Raw genomic sequence first — 18,328 nt, 5'->3', positions numbered from 1 at the left:
TGATTTAAAAAAAATATTTTTTTTGTTTTGTTTTGTATTTGGGCATTTGAGTGTGCCTTTAATGTCGAAGTTTTTGTTTATACAGGGATATAACCAGATATAGGCTAGCTGACCATTGTGTAACAATTAAACACTATATAAGGTTGCATACTTTGGTGTAGAAAAACAGATATGCAGTATAGAAGGTATGCAGCATATTGATTAGCAATGCTAATAATGCAATATTAGGAACACTTTGTATGTGCAGCAACTCTGTTAAATAAACTATATAGCGGATGGTTAGTTACCATTACAATTGTATTTACTATTTCACAATGAATAAACAAGGCAGTCTGGTACCCTGAATAGTGGCACTTGTTTGAGGGTTTAATGTGAGATGATGTCATTTTAACCCGTTATTGGCCAGATTATAGAAGAAAGTGACGAAGGTTTGTTGAATACATCCTGCAATTTCTTTTAGACGATCAAAACACTTTCCTCATGGAAAAACAGAAGATATTCTCTCTATTAACTTGGCTCAAGGGGCTTCCCGCTGATTAAAAACCACAAATCTCTTCCCAGCAAGGGATAATATACTCTGCCTCTTTATTCACAGGTGATTTCCCACGAACAAAGTGCTGTATATATTTGTAGCTGGCAGTACATTGAATAACATTCATTCATTGCAAGGGAAAAAACATCTGATTAAAGTTGGCTTGCATAAGGCGTATTGTTGTGCTGAAATGTGTGTCTCTGCCTTTTTCAGAAACCTTGGTTTCACGATGTATGGGAAGTTTGGGTGGGCTACCCAAAACAGGCAAGTGCCACAATGTTTTATTTTCAAATTCACCAAGTATATATCGTTGTACTATCATATCTTTGCTCTACAAATACGTTTTTGCTTTTTCACATATCCAGTTGCCTTTTGATAGCCTTATCAATTGTTCTGTAATAATTTGTTAGTTTTTGTTATTTTATTCGTCATTTACTGCATTTCGTATTGCAACATATTCCTTATCATGAGTGTAAGTAGAGATTTGGTAGACATTTGTTTTTTAGATCTTATTGCCAGCAATAAAGTATACTTTAGGGCATACGTTAAATCTTTGTAGGCGAAGAATATTCAGATTTTTATATGGAAGCATAGTGAATACAGCCCTCTCTCATAAGGAGAATTGACTGAGGTGCAAAATGTTAGGAGAATGATGGATAAGGAATACAAACTTGACAATGGCATTTATTGCAGATTGTAAAACAATGTTACTCCAACCTCCATGACCACTTCTCCTTTTAGAAGTGGTCATGGAGCAAGCAATCTGTACGTGCAGCGTTTCTGCTTGAATCGCTGCACATACAGAGATATCTGGACTTTTATGCCCCTCTGTCCATCCCTCCCTGTGTAAGTCAGACCTCCCTCCCTTCCTAATTCCTACTTTCTATTCTGTGTCTCCCTTCTACTCTACCTCCCCCCACCCCCCTTGTCTACTCTTCTGGCAGCTGAATGGCCATTAATTGGCACTCACTGCGCATGTGCCGATGCTGCATCAGTGCTTCTCATTGCTTCTTCATCATTTGATTGGACAGTGACTAGGAAGAAGATGACCTGGTATGACAACAAAGGAGACTTAGAAACTTAGGTTATGGTTGACGATGAAGTTGCAGTAATAAAGACAGGAAGTAATGCATGCATATCACCTTTATTTTAATTGACATATTTTTGCTTGCTGTGAAAGTCATGTTTATTATTTAAATTTTGTTTGGAGCCAGAAATTAAGATTTTTGTGCGGCTCTGACAAAACGTTGTGTTGGATATTGAGTATTCCGTCCTGTATTTGTTTCTCATGTTATCATTTGGATTTGTGTTGTCTTTAGGAAGTACTGACGTCCCAGTACTGGTACTATATACTGGAATTGAGCTTCTACTGGTCCCTTCTATTCAGCATTGCCTCGGATGTTAGAAGGAAGGTAAGAGCAAACTTGTGCATGCAGACAATTGTGTGTCTATGGTTTACAATAACATGCTCAGGATTGCCCATTCCTGTATTTTCCATGTGTGTTCTCTTTTCAGAAAGGAAGTAAAAGGAAACTGAAACCCGTGACAGGTTACAATCTCTGACATGTCTTTAGAAGGAAATAGCAGGCATTTTTGTTTTACTTAATAATATTAAAGCTTAGTGTTAAAATCTCTGGAGTGCCTGCATTACAATAAACAATAACTACGATCATGTTCAACTCAGTCTGTTATCTGCTGCATCAAACAGGAACTGGAAGTATGACTAAATACTAGTTACACATTTTGTGTTTAAACCATATAGTCTAGCACTCTGTATCTCAATTTTATTCAAGTTATTACAACTCAGTGGGTATTGTTTAAAAGGTTTTGAAATTGCCTGAGACTTGGTGCGCCGAGGTCTGTGGATGCTCTTTCAAGTCTGAATTCTTCATCATATGAATGAACATTGATTTCTGTGGCTAGCAAGCTGCAGATTTCTTCTTGGGGAAAAAAAAGTGATAAAACATGATGATTGAAATCTATTCATGTGCAGATGCACATGCAGAAGCAGGCAATAATTTCCATTGAGCTCAGCAGAGACCCAGGTGCCATGGAACCACACAGCACTTCAATGGTTGTAGCAATTGGATTGCCCACAGTGGAGTTTATGATCTTTCTTCATTTTGTGACTAGCATATATACACTTATGATTTTACGTGGTGTCACTCACAGATTGCCTGTATGGATTTGGCACCACACCCATTCATGAAAGCACAATGCATCCTGAAATGACCATAACACAATTTTTTTTTTTTTTTTTTTTAAGGATCGATATTTTTTAGAACTGTAATGTGGTAAAACTGTTTTGAACCAGGCCAGGCATATCCCTTTATATATTCTTAGCTTAACTGTGTTGGTGCTGCTGTTTAACATCAATAGTGAAAGTAGTGCCATTACCTTAGTCTGAATGAGGAGTTATCCTATCACTAGCTTCCTATGTACACTGTAAGCTACACACACAGCTGAAATGAGGACAGATGGAGGGATGTTTTTGGCCTTTTGTAGACGTCCTGAATGAGCACCAAAGCTGACCCACTTCTAACTATAGTTGGACAGGTTGGAGCACATATATTCTATTATGCTGTGTTTATTAAACATAATCTTTTTAACTAGAGTATTGTATTTGAGTATGTGTGTAATTTCACTGTTTTCTCATTGCAGGACTTCAATGTACAAGTCGTTCACCATTTAGCCACCATTTTTCTCTTGAACTTTTCCTGGAGCGTCAAGTATATCCGTGTGGGCACACTCACCCTGTTGGTTCACGATGTCTCAGACATTTTACTGGAGGTAACATTTTCACCTTGATTTTTAATTGCGATTCAGCTTGTTTAAAATATTTCAAACAAAATGTGAGATTTTAGCCTTTTTTGTTCACCTTTACAGCAGGCAGAGACATACTGGATTTAAATATCTAACTCTTGTTTCTTTTTCTGTCCTCAGGCTGCCAAAATGTGCAGTTATGCTGAATGGAAGAAGTCGTGCAATGCCCTCTTCATTTTGTTTGCAGTGGTTTTTGTCATTAGCCGACTCATTATCTTCCCCTTCTGGTAAGCCATATCCCAGAGCCAGATTCATATTTTTGCAATGACTCTTACCCACTCATTGGATACACATTTATTGTTTGTGAATGGGAACAGTTGACTAGACTTTTGAGTTTAACAAGGGAAGGTAGACAACCTTACTCATGGGATGAATAAGCGAAGTAAAGAGAGCGAGATGAAGAAGGTATAGAAAGAAAAGGCGTCTGAATGAAACATGTACCCTACAGCGATGGGCCCTATTGAACCTGATAAGCCTTGTGCTGTGACCATACATTTTGTAAGAATGTTTCATATTTGGGCTGTCAGCTATCCATGAGATGGGTATCTTTATGTTTCAGGATAACCGTTGACCTTTAAGGAGTATAACTATTGCATCCATGACTGGACTCAACTTGCAGCTAGTGTAACTAGAGTTTCTTCTCTTGGGGATGTCAGACCCTCCAAGGGTCTCATTTAAGTTGTTTATTAAAGATGCTAGCTCTCAGGTTATCTGTTAAGGTGTATCTTTCTCTGCTGATGGAATATATCGTCCTCAGCCATCAAGTTGTTCAATAACATTCTACATGTTTTACATGGACAAACATGTGGTGATTCATTCTAATGTCTGGATACTGCTACACACGTAGATAATTCTATAAACAGATCCAGCACACCACAGTAGTGAAAAAGATTTGATTACAGTCCCACAACAAGAAACATTCAACCTAACAGGAATATCTTCGGCAAGCCGTTAGCATAGACACATTCTGGCTCTAGAATAGCTGTACTGCAGATCTAATTGACTTAACGTGGCAATGCCACCGTTCCTGTCATTAACTTTACTCCCTACTATAAGTACTGGACTCTAAACCGACTCAATAAGAGCACAAAACTCTACTCTACACCAGTGGTTGTCAACCTTTTCTGAACTGTGGCCCACTTTAATTAGATGACAAATTCTAAGGCACACCTGTTCAGTGCACATATGTTACCTGAACTGGTGCGTTCCAATTCCTACAAGTTATCATTAAAATTTAAATGTATGAGCATTTTATTTATTGAAAAAAACACTTATGAAATAAACTCTACCTCTCACCAAAAAACTTTTAATAGTAAGAATAATAGTGGCTGGGTGAGGTATTTTACTTTTGTCCAGGGTACTGAAATGACTGATTTGCACACAGGTCCCTGTAACCCCATTGAATACCGTCATTGTAAACCGTATAGCCGAATTTTGAAACAAACCTGATTACCCAATTACCCAACTGATTACCCAACTCTGAGTGGAAAGCCTTCCTAGAAGATTAAGACTATTAACGCAAAGGGGCACATATTAAAATCAATTAGCTTTTTATGCAATAAAAGCTAATTGCACTTTTGGCCACGAAGTATACTTGTCGGTAAACAAAGTGATCAGAAATTCGGAAGCTTTTGTGCATTCGGCCTGTGCCAAATGAGAGTGCACTTTGAGCAACCATAATAAAAACACAAAACTGCTCATTTTGCTTCATTAATCACACATGCGCAAACACACCTAGCAGATACTCCGTGACTTAGTACATAGTCAGAAGGGACGTCAAGTTCACCTAGTACAGGGGTAGGCAACCTTTTAGCAGCACTGTGCCGATATAGGATTGTGATGTCCCGTAGCGTGCCGGTCCTATTTTATTTTTATTTTTTAAATCGAGGTGTGTATGCTGCCGTATTCTGCTTGTGTTATTTTTTTCTGTAATTGCTTTGTGTCGTTGTATTTGTGCATATATGCAGGGCCGTCTTTAATAGTGACTGGACCCTGGGCAAAGCATTTGCTTGGGGCCCCCTGGACTCTGTCCCCCCTCCCCAGGCATGCAATCACGTCCTCCACCTCAACGCAGTGGCGGACCTAAAGTAGAGAGGTGCAAGAGTTTTGGGGGGTGATTAAAAGGTAGATCCCCATCTGTCGTGCAACTCCAGAATGCATTGACAGCTGGGGCTCTATCATTTACCCATGTTTGCAGGTCTGTATTTAGCACTAAGCAGTTTTTGTGTGTTTGAATGTAAACAGGTTTTTGTATGGAATATGTTTGTTTGTGGTGTTGGCGTGATTGCAAGCATGTATTTGTGTAGTGTTGGTTTTTTAATGCAGGGGTGTATTTACATATAATTTTGGTGTGTAACACAGACATGTGTTTGTACGTAGTGTTGAAATTTGAATGCAGGGGTGTATTTGTGTGTAGTGTTAGTGTGTGAATGCTGAGATGTATGCACATATACACACACACACACAGATATATACACACTGAAATGCGCGCACACACACACAGATACACACACAGACATACTGACGCGCACACACACAGACATACTGACACGCACACAGACATACTGACACACACACAGACATACTGACATACAAACATACTGACACACACAATGTCATACTGACACACACACACAGATATACTGATACACATACTGACACACACAAAGACATACTGACACATACTGACACACAGACAGGCTGACACACACACACAGATATACTGACACACAACCATGACACGCACACACACTGACAGATATACTGACACAGACATACACTTTAAAACCAACCCTCCAGTTTCCTACCTTTCCTGCTGGTGGCTGAAAGGTGTTGGGAGTTGGGGTCTAGCGCTCTCGGCCAGCCCCCCTCCAATCTGCCTACTCTTCTTTCCCTCTCTTTGTGGGAGGAAGTGGTGCGCGGCCGTCACTTCCGCCCAGCCGCTGCCGAAAAGTAAGGTGTCCGCTCCCGCTGTTAAAGCTCCTCAGCGTGCGACCGGGCCCCTGCTGACAGAAGCCCACCAGGTGGTCCTTTGTGCATGGGCCGGTAGGCCTCCTTAGTGTGCGGATTACAGGCCAGAGGGTTAGAAATTGTTGAGGCCAGCAGGGCTCACGGTGCAGCTGGCCAGTTTGCCCTGCATTAAAGACGGCCCTGCGTATATGAGCTATTATATTGTATATGTTCATGAGTAGTTTATGGTATTGTGTATGATACATATGAATGTGGGCTGTGTATGGGGGCTGCTTGTGGAATTGTGTGTGTGTGTGGATGGATATGTCACAGTGTGTGTTTGGTAGTGTGTGGGGGCTGTTTGAGGTATTGCATGTGGGGTTGTGTGTATGCATGTGGATTGTTAGTCGTGTTTCATTTGTGCGGATTGTGTGTATGTTTGTGTGTGGGCTGTCCATATTATTTGTAGCAGGGGAGGGTTATTCTGCATTTCTGTGTATATCTAGCAGTGTGGGTGCCTTCCAGTGGGGACTAGGCCGGCCAGGTACATGTCAAGGACAGGAGCTGCAACAGCAACTCCGAGCTGCTCTATTACAGTGTGGATTCCTATTCACAGGTGCTGGGAGGAAGTGATCTGAGATCACTACCTCTACGTGCTGCATTGCATAAATTGAGGATTGTCCTTCACCACCTTTTCGGATTAGCAGATATCTTAAGTTTTACTGGGACTCCTGATAGGCCAGAGCCTGTTTGGCTCTAGCAGCCTTGAGTGCCGTGCAAAGACACCTCGAGTGCCGTACATGGCACTAGTGCCGTAGGTTGCCTACCCCTGACCTAGTATATAATTTTGTTTAGTGGGGTGTTTGCTTAGGTTGCTGTCTTATGATGCAAATAACAACATAATGCAGATAATGTAAGTTTTTACACATGGAAGCAAATTCATAATGTTCATTAAGAGTGATGGTAAATCTCATAAAACACTCTGGGCTACAATTTAAAGGTAATCTACATAAACTATTTAATTGAATAGAGTTTGCATTTCCAGATGGCTCTCCAATAATTTGTCTCGTGTTGGAAGCTGTCACATGACTTGTTAACTTTGTTTATGTTGTAACAAAGCAAAGAAGGCATTCTCTCTGCAAGCAAACGTGTTTAAAGTATGGAATGGGAGTTTAATCAAATTAACCGTTATAATGAAACTTCACTGCAAATGCAACGTGTAGAAGTTGTCTTCTATGTACACACACACAAATACTGTACATTCACAGATTTGCACACACACAAATGTGATTTGCATATGTGTAAGCAGCATGATTAATGGAGGATGTGATGTTGTGAGTATTTAAGAAGAGTGCAGAAGTACATTATGGAGAAAATGACATAAAGTATATTGAAAGGCACAAAGTCTAGCATTAGGCTAGTGCCCTAACAAACACAAATAAGTGTCACTTCATGTGTGAGGTCTGGCTCTAACCTGAATATAGTTAACTGCTTAAATGCTGACATAATTGGCATTCCAGAACATGGAGCAGATTTGTTTGGGGATTACATTGCTAACCACGATAATAACCAGCTCTCAGAAAAGCTCTTTCTTTACAAGTCCACTTAGTTCTGAAAATGTGCTGAATTGTACACCCCCCTTCCTCCCCCCAGGAGAACTTCTGGTGTTCTTGCAGTGTAACCTACATATAATGTGTATGTATGGGTGTTATTGATAGACAAAATCTGACATGCTTATTCCCGACATGTGAATATTTGATATTCAACAAATCTAAAAGGTCACGTTTCAGGTTGATGAATCCAAAATGGTTTCACTTGTTTTAAAAAAATATGCCATTCTAGTCACCGTTCACGTACATTAAGTGGCTACAGATACATGAAATACTGTACCTTTATCTGTTAGTGGACTACAACACACACTCAAAATATTTGGCTAAAACAAGTGGGTTGCTGGAGGCATTGGTGTTCGCTATTGGCTAGCAGCTGGAGGTTCAGAGCACGCATGCGTGTGTATAATAACATATATTGTTGAGATATATATATAATATATTCTAAAAATCCAGCCTCTATTTGGGATCCAACTTATTCCTCAGCACTTTAAATATGATGTAATAATATGATTGTAATAATGATGGTGTATAAAAAAAAAAGGTTGACCTTAAGAGGGTGATGCTACACAAGTGCCTGGTTGAATGAATCTGTTATCCAACCCAGTCATAATGTACACCAAAATAGGGATGTGGTTTTTGTTGTTTTTGTAGATTAACTTTGTCGTATTTGTATTATGTAACAGACAACGTAATTACTAACATGTTGTTCATGGGGTATAAATTATTTGTACTCTTTACAATGAGTGGGCCACAATGGGATGTGTGTTTAGAATGGAGATACCACAGATTTTTTTTTAAGTATGAAACCTTGTCTAAAATGCTCTTTCTTTTTTAGGATTATCTATGCTACAGTGGTCTACCCCCTGTACTACTGTCCGCGATTCTTCCTGTATTACTTCTTCAACATGCTTATGTTCACTCTGCAGTTTCTTCACTTGTACTGGACATACCTTATCTTCAGAATGGTGAAAAAAGTAATTTCAGGAAATGTAAGTTCTGTGCTAACTGTTCATACTGATCTAAATATTATTGGATATCAGAGCTCGGAGTTGCAGCACTGCTCCCTTTATGCAATGTGTCTTTTGACATTTGTGTTAATTTTGGGTAAGGTAACTTTTTGGATCATAGATGTGAAATATAGTGTAGTGTTCTGGGATAACCGTAATCCTAATAATAAGAATCAAGAATGTAAATATTTATTTATAGTTTTCTTCTGTCCTTAATAAAATACACACACACACACACAATATTGTGGCTGTATACTTGCACTCAGGCTGAATTTGCTATGGCCGGGTACCAGTCCCAGAGGTCAAATGTTGCATATTTTCTAATATTTAAAATATATTGGAATAAAAGATAAAAAAATACACTCTCTCTCTGTCTCTGTATCTGTCTCTGTATCTCTCTGTCTCTCTCTCTGTCTCTCTCTCTCTCTCTGTCTCTCTCTCTCTGTCTCTCTCTCTCATATTTGTCATAAGGGTTTCTAAGTTCCTTTGATCAAATCTTCATACTAGTCCAGTTATATCCTTAAAACTTCAGTGTCAGTGTTTGTTGTTTTTTGTTGTTGTTTTTTTTAAACTAAGGGACACTATAGTCACCAGAACAACTACAGCTTATTGTATTTGTTATGGTGAGTATAATCAGTCCCTTCAGGCTTTTTGCAGTAAACACTGTCTTTTCAGAGAAATTGCAGTGTTTATATTACAGCCTAGTAATAGCTCCACTGGCCACTCCTTAGATGGCTGGTAAATCTGCTTCCAAGGGCAGTGCTGCACAGTATCAGTGCAGACACTGAACTTTCCTCATAGAGATGCATTGATTTTACTATATTTAGGGAGGCATGATAGGCCCAAGGGGATTAGATGGTGGTTTTAACACTATAGGGTCAGGAATACATGTTTGTGTATGTTTGTGTCTTGAGGAGAACAAAATGGAGGTGTCCAGATATTGCGATCTGGCTCAAGAAATTAAATGATGATAAAGAATATTGATAATTTTTATGTAAATCTACAACAAAATGATGCAATTAGAAAGTTTTGATTTTGAGGGATAACACACATTATAATATTTAACCAACAACATGTCAGAGGATTCGCAATAACAATGTATTTGGCATCCTGGTCTTGAAGTTGTTAATAGGCTATTTACACTTATACATACATCCACTGCTTTATGGGTTTTCTCTATGCCCCAGTTTTGTTCTGAGGATAATGAGCCTTGATAAAAGGATTAGACTTGTGTTGCGTAGTTTTCCTGTGCTGTTCTCCCAGTACTCCCAATCCTTTACTGGGATACTGGGATAGGCACCAAGGAGTTAAAAAAAACTCTATAGTAAGAAGGAAATGAGCATTGCAACTCTAGAAGTTGTGTGGTCATTCTTGCACTTTACAGATTAAAGTATTACAAGCACCATTCAGAGTTCGCAAACTGCAAGTGGGTGTGTGGGAAGTGGCTAATCAGAAGACAACTTAACTGAAATCTTTTTCAGTAGTGTCTTCTCATCTGTTTTCTTTAAATTATCACTAAATCAAATACAGACTTAAAAACTTGATATTTTTCTCCATTCTGACCCTTGGTACAAATCTTTAGTTTTGAGGTAAGACCCCTCCCTTCCTTGCATGTGCAGGCATCCAAAGGCTTATTATTTTGCTCTTTGTGTTTGTGCCAAGTGAGGATTTTTGAGCAGAACTCTGCCATAAGCCACAGAGCTCACACAGCGCCCCCTGGAATCTTTCCAGCTCACAGAGGCCAGGGAGGAGCAATGGAATGCTCTGTTAACCCAACCGAATGCTTCGGGCATTATATATATTTGATATTATTCGTTTATCTAACACAGGCATGTTCACAATGCTGATACAAATAATACAAAATAGGAATAGTAGGTGATGATAGCCCTACTCAAATTGACTCACATGGTTATTCATTAATGTGTGAACTGCCAGGAATTCAAAGTGATTTTCTAATTTAACTGAAGATAGCAGAAGTGAAAACAAATCCGACTTAGAGAATTTATTCAAATCAATTATTTTAACTTTACGTCCCTAACAATTTTTCACTTTAGTGAATAATGCTGTGTGGGTTTATTGACATTCACATGGTCATTCAATACACATACTAAAAATTCTCATGTATTGAATCCAAATGGAAAAACTGAGATGAAATTAGCTGATCTGGAAAAATGCTCCAACTCTGCCATAGTCACAACTTGGCTATTTCTGTCTGTTTTTCCATTCAGATTTTTAGAGTTCAGTGAAGAATCCTGTGCGTGTATACCTAATTGCCTTTAAATGTGTTGGCCTTATTTGGAGTCTATGTACTCTGAGGCCTCTCAGTGGACAAATTAATAACTTCAAGTGAATGATTGTCAATATGTGCAGAAATAAACAGAAATCTCAATATTGTCATAAGTTTCCTGCTGTTCTTAAGACACTGATCTGGACAAATTGCACAGTCTTCAATATTTTTTTTATGACTGTTCAGAATAAATCACAAATATGTCCTGCTAGATCAAAGGGTTAAACTAACAGTTGTGATGCATTTTGATCATTCTAAAATCCTGTTTTTCATTTAAGTCAGACTAAATATTTCTACTGCATTCATAATTTATAGGGAAAAGGTATTTTGTAAAAGATTAATGCTCCCAAATGAAGCTGAAGTCCACAGTAGATTCTAATAGAGGAATGTTATCTTTTATTTAAAAAGCCACATAGATAAATCTTATCAGAGAATATTAATGTTTCTGTCTTTCTAAAATGTCAACAACTTGTTCTCATAATAAATGCTAGAAATATTTTGGATCCGTTCATTTGAGAAGTGATTTTAGTGGAAAAGAAACAATACATTCTGAGGATTAACTGCAGAATAATATTGGGATGGAAAATGCACATACCTGACTTTTAAACAAAGAGCACTGCTATGGTGTACAATATATTGTTTTTATCATTATTAGCATGTTATAGCACCAACATATTCTGCAGTGCTTTTATAATGAGCATCTAATATGGCCAATAACGGACAAGCAATATGTATGTAAAAAGAAACCACACATAGCGAAAGATCTGTACAAACATGCTTACAATGTAGACATCTGGGGCGTTGCGTGAGGTGGACGGGGAATGCACTGGAACACGGTTCTCATGTACACAACCTTTCATTAATACACCCAATCCCTCTGCAATACCGAGATAGATGTGAAACTTCAAATGACATCGTTTGCTACAGTGACATTTTTTTTTTTTTTTTTTAAATTCTTTATTTTTGTGTGCATAAAGAAGGTTAACATTCACATTTGCGTGTGCCCTGCCCCAACGGCAGGCACCCGCTGTACAGCAGTAAACATCGTTGCTGTGTGGCATAACATGGAAATACAATGCACAATTTTTATTTTTGTGTTGTAAGAGACTTTTAAAAAAGACATCGCACAATTAGTAAAGATGCAGAACTAAGTCATTTGTCAACGGATATATTAAAGACAGCTTCTAAAAATGTGACATTCCAAGCTTCAACAAGATATTCGTGCATATGGATTCGGGCTGCGCTTTAAACGCCTCATGTATCAGTGTGCGCAGTGCTCTTGTGTAGTGATTGGCTAAGTGGGGTGATCGGGCAACCAATTCTTTGTTTTTTCTCTCTATCGTGAATGCTTAGCGCAATGTCACGTACCGGCCTAGTTATTGCAGTTGGGCAGGTGGGAGGGTTTAAGATTTAGAGCTTAATAAATATAATTAAATGCGTTTTGCATAGGGCAGGTACTGTGGAGTGGTTAATTGTAACTGCTGTATTCATCCTTAATTAAAGGGGGGGGCTAATGCCCCATCTGCCTTAAACGACGTAGGGCAAGAAGATAGGTTCAAGGTACTTCAATCGGTGTATTGCATCACCCATTATCGCAGCGATTATGAGCACTGCAGATCCACATAGGGAGTGCAGGGAGAGTCCAGCCCCAACGGGGATGCTGCAGGAGGATTAACTTTTCTCAAATAACTAAAGTACAAGTACAAGTTACATACATAAATAAAATGTGGGCCCTCTCTCTATATGTGAGAGAGCAACCTCAAACATCCGTATAGAGCTCACACTAGCCCAAACAATTTGCAAACCGTATAGCCTAGAAGCGATAGCCCCTTATTATATGCGGCAGTGGTAAGTGCTTCGTGAGATGGGTAGGGAGGTGTCGGGAATGTTATGGGCTTGTAGAAACATTATTGGGTGTGGTTGCATGCCGTCCCTAAGGTATTCTACGAGGAAGCCCACTTCGTTTGATGCGTCGCTAAAGACTGGGGTATTCGGGAGTCTCACTCCAGTTCCCTTCCTTTTCCTTACGTGAGCAACATAAAACATACTATTCCCGCCATCTAAAGGTACCAGAAATCAAGGCGTCTGAGGTGGTTCCCCTTTACATATGTCCCAGTTTAACTAGATGAAAGGGATATGATATGTCTGCTTCAGCTAATGATATCCTAATTCTTATGGGATGCTGTCATACCCCATTGTTTCTCGTGTATAACTAACTCCAGCGACACATCTTCAATTGGTATGAGCAAACCCCTCCACTGCCCGAGAGGGCCCCGTGGTCAGAGACCTCCATGGCAGAGAAGGGAGCACAGGACAAGGAATGAGAACATTAATTAGAAGAACATTTGAGCTGATGATATACAGCTGGCTGTACATACAGCCCCCCCCAAAAAAAAAAAAAAAAAAAAAATTATAAAAAATAAAATAAAATAAAAAGGAAAATATGTATATGGCATATTTAGTCACTGTTCCATATCCAGCGGTAGATGTCAGCAGTGAAGTCGGAGCATTCGGTCTTTCCTCCCAAAACATTGGGTCGTGTAAGGGTTCTTTTCCTCCAGGACTTACGATGTGGACCCAGCTCTAGCAGTTAGCACTTTATCCCTGGGCACGAAGACACGTGTTGCTCCGGGGTCCCACCCGTGAGGGTTAGACGGGCCCAGCGAGTCCGGTGGTAGTCCCAGTGCTTGCAGGTGGCTTGCTGCATCCTTTAGGTCTCGTATGGTGAGGACTGTGTCTCCGCGTGGAATCTGGAGAGACCGAGACTGGCTCCATCTGTAGCTGATGGTCTTCGTGCTTAGGAGGGAGGTAAGTGGCCGGAGTGACCGTCGCCAAGCAAGTGTTCCCCCTGACAGGTCTGCAAAGAAGGTTAAGGACATACCTTCGAAGTTATAGGGAGTATGCCCCCTGACTGCCGCCATCACTGCCGCCCTGTCCCTGAGGTTCTGGAACTGCATCACGATGTCCCCAGTGGCTGCGGTTGGAGCCTTAATCGGCTTCTGCAAGCGGAATATGCCTTCCAATGATATTGTTTTAGCCTGCTTTGGTGGAAGTATGGCAGCCAGGAGACGCCTTGCGAGGTGTGGGAGTTCTGCTTGTGGTATCGTCTCCCCGACACCCCTTAGTTTTATGTTCCTCTGTCTCCTCTTGTCCTCTAGGGCGTCGAATCTGCTCTCGTTAGTTGCGCCTTGTTTCATGAGTTCTTCTACCTGCTGTGTTAGGACATTAATTTGTTGTGAGTGGGCCTGTGTTTTGTGCTCCATTTCTCCGAGGCGGCCTGTCAGGCCCCGCAGGTCCTCACGGAGCAAGGCCATGTCTGCCGAGATTTTAGTGTGGAGATCCGCCATGATCTCCCTGATGGCCGTTAAGGTTACTGGGGCAGTATCAGCAGATCCTTGCAGGGGTGCTGCCCGTGGTGCCGGTTGCCGCGCCATTGCTAGCAGTTGGTCGTCGTCCCCCTCCTCCGACATTCCATCGGAGAAGTCAGAACAGCCGCCATGGAGGGACGCCATTGCAGACTCCTGGGCGCCATGCGCCTGCCGCCATAGGTCCCCAATGCTTCTCCCCTGCAGGGGTCGGTCAGGCTTCAGCTTTTTCGTTTTCTTACCCATTGGTAAGTGTAAAGCGATTTAGAGGTGCCTTTTTTTTTTGCGGGTCACCCCTATATTTTAGGTTGTTTTTCCGTAGTTTAGGCGGAGCTCAGAGGCCGTGCGACTGTCCGCTCCAGTGGTTAGGCCACGCCCCCGCTACAGTGCCATTTTAATGCACCATGTTTGGATTATTGCTGTGGGTGCAGGTTTATTTCAACAGATGAAGAGTTAATACAAAATGGTGTGAAAGTTATAAATATATCCTCAATTCAGTCACAGATTTGGTGTCTTAATTTGATTCATAGAACATGTTGATGTTTATGGTTGGACATAAGGTAGGATATTGGGAGAGGCATAAGCCAGTTTTATTTGGGTGCGGCCATAAAATTTACCCTTGGGCTGAAGCCTTGGTCTTTTTGGCCACTTGGTATTACTTCTGAGTGTGCACCACAAGATATTTTGTCAATCTTCCTTATGATAATAATTCTTGCTTACAAACCAAACCGGTCTGTCTTTCTAAACAGAATCCCCTGAAATACTTTAGTTTTATTTTGTCTTTATTTTATGGCAGTTTAAGTCCCCTCTCTAAAGTTATGTGGGTTTTTATATATCTATTTTAATAAAATGTTTTTTTTTTTTTCTTCGCATAGATTGTTGGTGCTACCTTGATTTAAGTTTTTTTTTTTTTTTTTTTTTTAATATGTAGTGAGTCACTCCCTCCTCTTAAAGGTTTAGCAGCTTTTAGTTTTTTAGTTTTTTTTTCCATCACTCATTTTCATTTTTCACTTTACCTATATTCTTGTTTGTAAGGCCATATTTGTAGCCATATTTCAGTTTGCATACTTTGTATGTAGATACAATTGTATGTTCTTTGAACTTTGGAGAAATAATACCAATGTGTTTTTATTTACTAAGGAACTGTATACCTGAACTTTGTTTCAGCAATCAACCAAATAAATGAGAGTATTCGCAGATAATGCAAATTCTACGATAGTGCATGGTTACATCCGCCAAAACATGTTTGATCGTTTTAATGCATCTATTTAGAGGGGCTGAAGTGAAGCGGTTCGCGTTTGTACCACAATTTTGTTTTCCTTATCAAACCATGTCCACATTAATTATTGCATTAGCACCTGTCACCCACAACAGATACGAGAGAACCCAAAACTCTGATGTTAGTATGCTTGAAACAGGACAGCCCTGCTGAAATATTAATTTGCTTTTTGTCTTCTTTGTACAGATGTCTGGTGATGATCGAAGTGACAAAGAGGAAGAAGAAAGTGAAGGAAATGAGGAACCCCGACTAACAAATGGGGATGGCAAACAGCGCATTCTGAATGGCCAGCATGAGCGTTAGCACATGGAAATGTTCTAAGCTATGCTCCTGATCCCTACCCAGAGAGAGTTAAGCAAGACCCTAATTATCTGCATTGGCTTTCTAGATGGACCAGGGGAAGGGGACAGAGGACCTCAGCAGGAGAGGCACCATTGGCCAGAAGGTGCATAGTCCCTTTTTAAAGGGACCACTTGTGGTTCAAACTAGACCCTGCCCTTTTTTATTTTTGAAAATAAACCAAACCATAGTTTCCTTTAAGCGAGGGGGCTAATTAATATTGTAACCTATTGTCCTGTCAGGAATTGTGTTGTTTTTTTTGTTTTTTTTTTGACAATCTTTATTTGAAAAAGTTTGTATGAAAGTAAGAAAATAGAACAAGATCAAACAAGTATGGAATAAAGGTGTAAATGGCGAACCTAAAATTTCAGAAACACAATTGTTGCCATTTGTACCCTGAACAGAATATGTTGGGAAGCATTGATAACATTTAGATATAGAGTTAAGATTAGAGGGGGGAGAGGGGAAAAAGAGAAGAAAAACAGTGGGGGAACAATGAAAAGGGCACGGGCATGAGAAAAGTTTGTTTTATTATTTTTGTTTAGTTCTCATTTTTTATTTTTATTTTATTTTGAATCCTGGCAGTGCAAGAGGTTAATTAAAACAAGCGACATGGCCAGATCGCTCCATTCCTACTTTCATTGCTTCTAATTTAAGTAATGGGCTTCTAACTCCTGATGGTCTGATGAGCAGGATATACAAGGACAGCCCATACCACCAATATATCTAATTAACCTGGATCTCTTCATCCTCCACAGTACTGGACATGATATCTATTTATTGCACTTTAATGTCATCAATTCTATCCGCTGCCCTGAAACTATCTGTCCAGCACTCCCTTTAGCAACAAGGGAGTTATTGATGCAGTGTACCAAAAGGACAGTGTGCACAAACACCATCTTGGCTTTATGTTTACAGACGCAGAAGAACAGAGGTGCAGCTCTGTAAACTACACTGTATGAGAATCTTATTGCAGGAGGATCTAATGTTTGGGAGGGATCACGTTTTTATGCAACCTGCTTCAAGGGCAAGGCAATAAGAGCATATCCCAGACCATAGCACAGAAGTATGAATGATGTAACTGGTTTCATTAAAGAGCAGGAGACATTTTGAACTTTAGTCCTCAAAAACATGCATTATGAAGATAATAGCTGATGCTCTGAAAGTTTTGTAAATTCCAAATATTTATCTTGGTATCAGCCTTATCCTGGGGGAAAGTTGGACTGATTAAACTTGGCTTTATCTTCAGAATGACAGAGGGTTTGCTTCCAATTCTTCTTGCACTCAGAGATTATTTGTATATTATCGCAAATGCCAAGAAAATTAATCCGTAAGTCACATCTGTCTGCCTGTGGCACTTGGCTGATAAATAGAAACTCCTCCGGTTTCAATCGGACTAAGTTTCCATGATGGCCAGCCATAAGCTGTGACATCAATGCAGCTATAGTCCAATTGCACCTGGAGGATTCTGTAATGCTAACCCAGGAAAGAGACATGAATTCAGTGTAAACTGATATAAGCTAAACAGGTCAATGTCGAATTTTTGGCTAATCACACTGGATTCAGCCTCTGTTTTATTTTTTATTTTGAACATTTTTCTTTTAGCCCTTCCCAATAAATACAACAGTCTGGGCTTCGCCATTCTGGATACATTACCTGTAGGTAAATGCAGGGTGGAAAGTATTAAACCCAAGACAGTCTGCTCTTAGCAGTACAAGACAGAGCTGTAGTTTTATGATAGAAATAATCAGAGACAAAATGTGCATGTTGCTATTTTGTTTTGTTTTGTTGGTGTCTGGCCTAACCAGCCATTACTGTTCACACTAATCTGCTTGCATATTTTGTACTCTTAATATCCAAATGTAATTAAAAGAAATATTTGCAACACATTATGTCAGTTTCGTTAAATGTAAATGTCTACTGCCAACAGATAATGCAGGTAATCCTTTAAAGTATATATTAGTGTTTTTGAAGCTATTTATACAATCCTATAGATCAGAGGCTCCCAGCCCTCAATGCACACTGATCGTTCAGGTTTAATTTGTATCTGCACAGGAAAATAATCCTGGACTGTGGTGTGCTGTGTGGACTCTGTTGGGAACTACTGCTATAGTGGAAAATGTATTAACTTAAAGGT

At 39.8% G+C, this 18,328-nt stretch overlaps 1 protein-coding gene across 2 annotated transcripts in view; it reads left to right on the top strand.

The window, feature by feature from the left end:
* CERS3 (ceramide synthase 3) overlaps positions 1-18,078 on the top strand; it is a 130,791-nt gene extending 112,713 nt beyond the window's left edge. For both annotated transcript variants that reach the window (XM_063448831.1, XM_063448832.1), the window contains exons 6-11: positions 746-796; positions 1,852-1,944; positions 3,194-3,322; positions 3,476-3,582; positions 8,750-8,903; positions 16,039-18,078. In XM_063448831.1, coding sequence (XP_063304901.1) covers positions 746-796; positions 1,852-1,944; positions 3,194-3,322; positions 3,476-3,582; positions 8,750-8,903; positions 16,039-16,155 — 651 coding nt within the window. In that variant the 3' untranslated portion in view covers positions 16,156-18,078. The remainder of the gene's footprint in view (positions 1-745; positions 797-1,851; positions 1,945-3,193; positions 3,323-3,475; positions 3,583-8,749; positions 8,904-16,038) is intronic.
* The last annotated feature ends 250 nt before the right edge of the window (positions 18,079-18,328 follow it).

This window comes from Pelobates fuscus, chromosome 3, assembly GCF_036172605.1.
Source record: "Pelobates fuscus isolate aPelFus1 chromosome 3, aPelFus1.pri, whole genome shotgun sequence".
NCBI classification, from domain to species: Eukaryota; Metazoa; Chordata; class Amphibia; order Anura; family Pelobatidae; genus Pelobates; species Pelobates fuscus.
The sequence above is the reverse complement of the archived record's forward strand: the minus strand, read 5'-3'. Positions and strand labels throughout refer to the sequence as shown.